This window comes from Aegilops tauschii, chromosome 1 (genome assembly GCF_002575655.3).
Source record: "Aegilops tauschii subsp. strangulata cultivar AL8/78 chromosome 1, Aet v6.0, whole genome shotgun sequence".
NCBI lineage: Eukaryota > Viridiplantae > Streptophyta > Magnoliopsida > Poales > Poaceae > Aegilops > Aegilops tauschii.
Window position 1 is genome coordinate 303,707,928 of NC_053035.3, and position 7,475 is coordinate 303,715,402.

The 7,475-nt window shown below is 53.1% G+C and overlaps 1 protein-coding gene across 1 annotated transcript; it reads right to left on the minus strand.

Moving 5' to 3' along the window:
* Window positions 1–2,946: 2,946 nt before the first annotated feature.
* Window positions 2,947–6,533, minus strand: LOC109768435 (uncharacterized). Its single transcript, XM_040394381.1, has 6 exons — window positions 6,204–6,533; window positions 5,977–6,053; window positions 5,834–5,876; window positions 5,150–5,318; window positions 3,673–4,018; window positions 2,947–3,445 (listed from the first exon to the last, which is right to left on the minus strand). Exons 1-6 carry the CDS (start codon window positions 6,340–6,342, stop codon window positions 3,161–3,163), a joined length of 1,059 nt encoding a protein of 352 aa, XP_040250315.1. The 5' UTR covers window positions 6,343–6,533; the 3' UTR covers window positions 2,947–3,160.
* Window positions 6,534–7,475: the final 942 nt, after the last annotated feature.

Consider the following 7,475-nt stretch of genomic DNA (forward strand, 5'->3'; position numbering starts at 1 on the left):
ATACTTCCCGGAGATTTTTTAATGGACTCAAAGTACTTAGTTTCTCGTAAAATGGTATGAGTGGTGGCGCTATCGGCAAGGCACGTTTCCTCCATTCGGGCGCCACACGCGTTCTAAAATATGACATCTAATTAATGTAATGAGGAAGAAAATACATTAAAAATAAATGCACACATCTCAGAACATAACATGCTATCATGTATAAATAATGGAATAAATGAATAAATGTCATCCAATCGCCAAAGTAAAGAATAAGTTTATGCTCTCATAGAGCTTACAACCAAATCGAATTTATTCAATTTTATTGTAGCAAAGCACGGAATCGTGATAACCAAAGAGGTATGCTAAGTGGACTCGGTGAAGAAGCCATTCACTTCCGCCGCAATCTCCATACTAGTGAGCTGATCCTCCTCAGAAATTATCTTGGAGGCAGCATCAATGTCTAGTGGCGGCGCTGCCGAGGCGGCCATATGGTCAACCTCCATGGCGACGTGGGCCTCGGTAGAGACCGCCAAAGCTGCCGCGATGGGCACCACGGGGGTCGCATCTATAGGCGCAGCAGGGGGGGTAGCAATCATCACGGGTGCCGCCATGGGCGCCGGTGGAGCTCCCTCCTGAACCAAGGCGAGGTGCGTCTCACGTGCCTTCCGAGCCTTGTATGCAGCAACGACCTCCGGTGGTGCGCGGCACTGGCGGGAGAAATGCTCCACCGAGCCACAACGGAAGCAGTCCTGAGGCCGTTGTCCTCCCTTGCCCGGCTTGTTCTGCTTAGCCGGGGCGGGGGGGGGGTGAGGGCCCTTCTTCTTGCCCTTCCGGCCCCTCTTCTTCTGTTGAGGCTTGCGGACTTTGAGAGCGTTCACCTCCTGGCGAGAACTCCCCCCAAGTGGTTGCGCGACAAAGTTCTTTTTGAGAACCTCGTCTTGCGCCTCCGCCACCTGGAGGACGTCAATCAACTCTGAATACCTCGTGTAGTTCCCCTGGTGGTAGTTCCGTGAGGACTGGACCGCGTCGGGGTGGAAAGTGGATAGGGTTTTCTCAATCTTCTGGGAGTCGGTAATCTCAGTACCACACAACCGAAGAGTCGTACAAATCCGGTGCAGAGCCGAATTGTACTCCCCAACCGTCTTGAAGTCCGCAAACCTCAGACGGATCCACTCTGCCTCCGCACGTGGCTTCACAGTGTACTTCAGCCGCTCGAACCGCTGCTTAAGAGCGGTCCAAAGGCCAGAAGCACTGCGCTCAGCCATATACTCATCTTTCAGAGTAGGTGACATGGTGATGACGGAGAAAGTGCAGAGCCTGCGCATTCTCAGTCTCGAACTTGGGATCAGTGACGGCCAGCTGGGCCCCCTTACCGATCGCCCTCAGGAGGGTTTTGCCCTGGAGAAAAATCTCGCAGTCCGAGGACCATGACAGGTAGTTCAGCCCTGTCTGGGCCAACTCAGGAAACTCCTTGTGGGCAATTCCGGCCATCTGCGATTTATGCAAAAATCATGAGATTACAGCAGGTAATCTTTTGCACAAAGCGATGTTGATAAACTTATTCAATAAAATGACGTTCCACTATTTAAAACATGCTATTATATGACTTACTAAATGATTAAGAGTGCTAAACAATTAATCTCCAGCAGTAAAATCATACAATAATATCATGTTACAAAAAAAATAGCATGTTAAGCACATCTAGTATGTGAAAACTAGCCCAAAAATTGAATTCCCGAGGTATTTTTAAGCCCAAAAACGCATTTTCAGCGAAAACAGACAGTTCCAGGGGGGTCTACGCGAAATATTTGCTGCAGGAATAAAAATCGCGCGAAAACTGAAAACTACAGGGGCTAAACCGCAATTTTTACGCGACAGCCGGCGCCCCCCTTTTTTTTTAGAGAAGGGATCCCACGGCCGCGGCCCATCCGGCCCAACAGCCAGCGGGCCGGCCCAGGCGCTGCGCTGCTTGCCAAGGGGCGACGCTAGGGTTTCCCCTAGCGCCCGCAGTGTGGGAGCGGCGGCGGCGGCCAGAGCACGCACGGCCACGGCGCGGGGCGCGGCCACGGCGCGAGGCGCTCGGCCCCGGCGCGGCGCTCGGCCACGGCGTGCGGCGCCCGGCCACGGCGCGAGGCGCTCGGCCCCGGCGCGGCGCGAGGCGCGGCCACGGCGCGAGGCGCTCGGCCCCGGCGCGGCGCGAGGCGCGGCCACGGCGCGCGGCGCCCGGCCACGGCGCGAGGCCCCGGCGCGGCGCGCACGCGGCGGCGACCTCCAGCTGGGCGGCGACTCGCGGAGCCGCGGCCAGCTGGGCACGCGGCGGCGGCAGCTGCCAGGCCGGCCATCGGGCCTCGGCGACGAGCCGGCCAGCGGGACGGCTGCGGCGGCGGGGTCAGCGGGACGCGACGGGGCGCGTGCGACCAGCAGGGTCGCGGCCAGCGCGGCGCCATCCGGACGCCGGCCTCGGGATGCGTTCTTCGTCGCGTTCATCCGGAAAAACGGCGGCGCATGACACATCTGGTGCTTTTGCGGCGGTACCACGATCATCTGGATCGCGATTTGTACCGACTCCCTATAGTGCGGTCAACAAGTTCCTCTTAGTCCAAGAACATCGACATTGGTCGGCGACGTGTTCGTCCGCTCGGTTCTTGGGAGGAAAATCCGCACCATAGGTAGATCAAATCCGAAAAATAATCTAATCGCAAAAAACGGAAACGTAGGAACGAGAGGGATCCATTTTTGCAAAAAGTGGGGATCGGATCTTATACCTCCGCGGGATCGACGAAAGCCTGCGTGATGCAGGCTTGACGCAGGCTTGACGGAGAGTTGATGGAGCGAAGCGTGCTGATAACGTGTTCCGCAACTCCGCCGGCGAGTCCGGTCCGAGGTTGCGGAGCGAGAGCGAGCGTCGTAGACGAAGTAGTCGAAGTAGTCGAAGTATGCGAAAGTAAAAGTGACACAGGGAGATGGAGGAGACCAGCTTTATTAATCAATGATCAGGTCGTACAATGATGGCTCCTCGTTGCTTTATATAGGGGGTAGGTGGACAAGGGATAAGTACCCACTTAACAAAAGAGGAGAAACGGGAGGGGCCGGCTCGTGCGTTTTGAACGCGGCCGCCGCCACCCCTCCGGGCTGACCCGGTTTCTCAACAGTATTATCATGAAAAAAAAAGCCGGAGTCAGTTGTACAGCGAAAGGGATAGGTCCAGGCTAACTCCGCCGCGGCGCAGCCCCGAGCAGGAGCCGCCAAGACTCGCCGACGACGACGTCAGGAAGCTGCCCTGCTCGCTGACGTCGGTGCGGCACTGCCCCACGCCGCTCCCGCCGAGGCGCCCGGAGTCCAGCTCCAGCGTCAACGACAGAGACGGCTCGCCGTCGGCCCGCTCCGCCGCCGCCCCCCTCGGCCTCCCGTGGCTCGCCGGCGCGACACCGTGGTGGCCGTGGACTAGCTCGCCGCTCCGCTCCTGCAAAACGCAGCACTTCTGTCAGTGCCTCAGTGCACGCACGCACGCTGCCACCTATCGACTCAGCTACCAACTGGTACAAGGGCATGCATGGCGATTGGCGACGCGAGGCTCGACGGGCCACAAGGATCCACGCGCCGCGCGCGCATGCGACTCGCCCCGAGCGCTTTTGCAGCGGTGGGCCGGGCTCAGCGAGACGAGACGGGCTGATAGACGGCTATACTTACCTCGCAGTAGGGTGCGAGGTCACCACCACGACCACGCCTTGGCGCGGCGAGGTCCCGCTCCCGCTCCCGCGGCGCGGGCGTGCAGCCGGGGCGAGCGGATTGTTCGCCACCACCGCCTGCTGCAGGTGTGCGCTGCCATGTCCGGGAGCGCGGCGGCAGGTGGTGGCCCTGCTCGTGCGTCGTCGTCGTCGTCTGCATGCAGTGGGAGTGGTAGTAGTATGCTTGGCCTGCAGCGGCGAGGCCGTACGTGCCCGAGGTCACGTCCCTCTCGCATATTCCTTGGCCCCTGACCAAGTTTTCCTGGGGGCTTGCTCCGGCCTCGTGTGCGGTCTCCATCTCGGATGGCCTGCATAATTACTTTTCTTCAGTTTTATTTGGAAATGCTGTGATACCTTTGCTAGTTGATTAAGCTGCACAGATACATATCTGAAAAATGCCCTAAGTTCAAATTGTATGAAAAGCTAGCTCAAATATATATAACCAACATAGTGATTCCATTATTTTTTCAGCAGATTTTACATGCCTGAGTGGTGAGGTGAGCCTGCTAAGGAATTTGCCGAGTGCGTAAACATAAAAATACTACTCCCTCCGTTTCAAAATATTTGAAATTCTATCTTTGTCCTGAGTCAAACTTCTTTAAATTTGACCATGTAAGCCTGGTAAGTTTTATTATGAATATAATGAAATACAAAACTGATTTGGAGTTTCAGATGTTGCTATATTTTTCAATAGACTTTAACACTTATACATGCTTTTTTTCGCGGGTGACACTTGCTTATAGATGCTTGACTTAGGAGAAACCTAAAACTTCAAATATTTTGAGATGGAGGGAGTATTTTTTTTCGCTTGCGTCGTTAAAATAGGTATAAATACTTGATGCCAATTTAAACAAATATTTTAGTTTTTTGGAAAAATTCCAGAAGCATTTTTTGTGTTATAAAAACTGGATTGGGGGTAAATGGATCTCAGATATGATTATCTAGGGAGTTGAGTGAAGCAATAAATTTTGAAAAGAAATGTAAGCTAAACCAATAGTAGTTTATAAAGGGAAATGGATAAATAATAATGAGAAAAAAGAGGTAGTGATGATGTGACCAAAGTAGGCTGGTCAATAATTCTTCACTCTGGATATTCCTACCAGAGTGCACCAGTATACTACAGTCTCTGAAAGCTACCTCACTTTCTACTTGTAGGCATGCAAACGCCCATGTACCAAACATCAGCACAGTATGCATCTCTAGGCATCCTAGGTAGGAATATGCATGTGATGGAGCCCTCATGCAGCAAGCATGCAAAAGGAATGCAAAGTTTCTGCAGTGTCAACACAGGTGTTGCTGTTCTCTTGTCATCATGCATGCATTCATTCAGTCATGCCATGTGAGAGGGGGTGAAAGAATCAAGGAATGGTTCATGATGTGACTGATGAGCTAGGGATATTGGCAAAACATGGATCGCAAGAGAGAGGAAAGGCAATGACCTTTTCAGTTGGGGGTGGTGGAGCAGTGACCCCTTTGTATGCTTTGGAGAGTGGCACCGGCAACAGGGTCCGTCGCAGTACTCACTATGATGATGAACCTGCTGCATATCTGTCCAAACTTCCATGCCTCCTCCTGCGAATGTGTGCTCCTGATCCATTTGCTGAATGCCTGGCCATCACAAGAAAAGAGATTGGTAGAACTGCTTAGGCTTTTGGCTCATTGCTGCATGCATGCATGCATGCATGGAGAATAAAAGTACCACCTTCTTGTAATATTTTTTGCTTGCCATTTAATTAATTATGGCTTTTCTTTAGGACACAAAGAATGTGCAGATGGCTGTTTAGAAGTGTGCCAGGCATGCATGCACATGTATCTATGACATGAGAATGAGGCCTAATGACGTGCTTCCGTGTAGCAGCTAGCTTATTGTTGCGTTATCAGCAGAAGAGAGGAAAACTGCATGTTGTTTTCTTTGACAAGTTAATTAGGTTAGCATTAGTTAGGTAGCCTAATCTAGCTCATGGTAGCCTAATTAACCTGTCGAAGAAAAAGATTAATAATCTCATAAAAAGTTCACGATGATTCTTTGGAAACAGGCTCTCGCCCCACTTTATAGATAAAGCACAAACCAAACTTCATGATGATTATAGGAAAATGATCAGTCATCTCATACTAGCGCATACCTTGCATCATGTCAAGATCATTACCCCTCATGTTCCTGTACATCTGTTTTTAACAAGTACACACGGTATATCATTATCAACCACACAGCAAGAGAGGATAACATTGCACAAAGACCAGTGAGCATCGTCAAGCGCATGCAAACCTGTAGATGGCTCTTGACATGAGATATGGTGAGCCCTGCCACCCCCATCAGCTGCAAAACCCTCTTAGGTGTAGCCCCTGAAGAATCATCCGCACGCATCGCACAAACAAAATGCCAGCAGTTAGCAACAGCTAGCCAAGCTTGAAGTTGAACGCAAGAAAAACAAGAGAGAAAGCAAGCAAAGAGATGAAGTGGCTTAGAGGGGTATGCTTGCTGCCTATACGTACTGTACTGGCCTCCAAGAGTGTGTATGGCGTGGACGAAGCAGCGGTGGAGATCGGGCGTCCATCTCAGGCGGGGCACCTTGGACCTGTTGTACTGCCTCACCCCTTCGACCCTCTGATCCCTTCCGGCCGCCATTGTCATGTCCCAAGATCACCTTGGAAACAAGTCGGGCTTCTTCACTCTTCAGAGCTAGCTAGGTATGCTATACCGGCACGCTGCTCTCACTCTAGTCTATGCAGACCCTTGCACCTGCACACAGGGGACCAAAACTTGCATATGAACTCCAGCGCTCGACAAAGCGAGGAGGTTCTCCATAAATAACCAGTGCAGTTTGTTCCTTGCATGACAGAGAAGTGCGTGTGTGTGTGTGAGAGAGAGAGAGAGAGAGAGAGAGAGAGAGAGAGATAGAGAGAGCGAGGGGGAGGGGGAGGGGGAGGAAGAGACAAAAGGTCGGAGACAAAACAGCTGCTCAGGCGTCTTCAGATGTGATCATGCCATTTGCCGCAGAGGGGGGATAATTATGAGATTGGGGCAGAGGTGTTGACCCCAAGCACACAACAGGACGCGAGGAAAGGGAAGCACGCTGCATGCCCAAGTACCTCGCCGCTGACACCCGCCTGCCCTGCCGCGCCTCGCCTCGCCTCGCTTGCTCCTCTCTCGGTCCATCTGAACTCACTGCAGAATGTGTTCCTAGTACATAGTAGTACCAGTACCCGGGATTAACACGCCATTAACCGAACACTTAGAGCTCAATCCACGAGCGCAACATCGCCAGTGCAGGGCAAATAGATTCGGACACCGATGCTCCCCAATGTAAAGTTGAGAGGGGAGAGAGCATGGACGATGTTCAGTAGTCAAAACAAGAACAGAAAGCGTCTAAGAGCAACTCTAAAGAGCCGACCCATTTCATCCGTCTGCGTCTGTTTGGGTCGGCGCGGACAAAAGTGGCGGCCCAACGCGTCGACCCAAACCCAAATCACGTTCACGTCGCGTCCGCGCCGACGCATTTGCGGCCCAAATTTGCGCCCCAAATGCGTCGGCGCGGACGCCGAACGGACGCTTCGCGCGCCTTCTCGCTATCCGCCGCGTCCCCACATGGCGGCCGTCCAACTACCCACTGCCCACGCGGTCAGCTTAATTTATGATGACGGGTCCATGCGTCAGCGACAGCGCTCGTCCTTTTTTAAGCCGACCGTGCGACGGGGCCGTCCTCTAAACTCGCCGTCCACATCTGCCCACCTTTGCTCCCTCGTCGCCGGCAAACCCTAGCCACC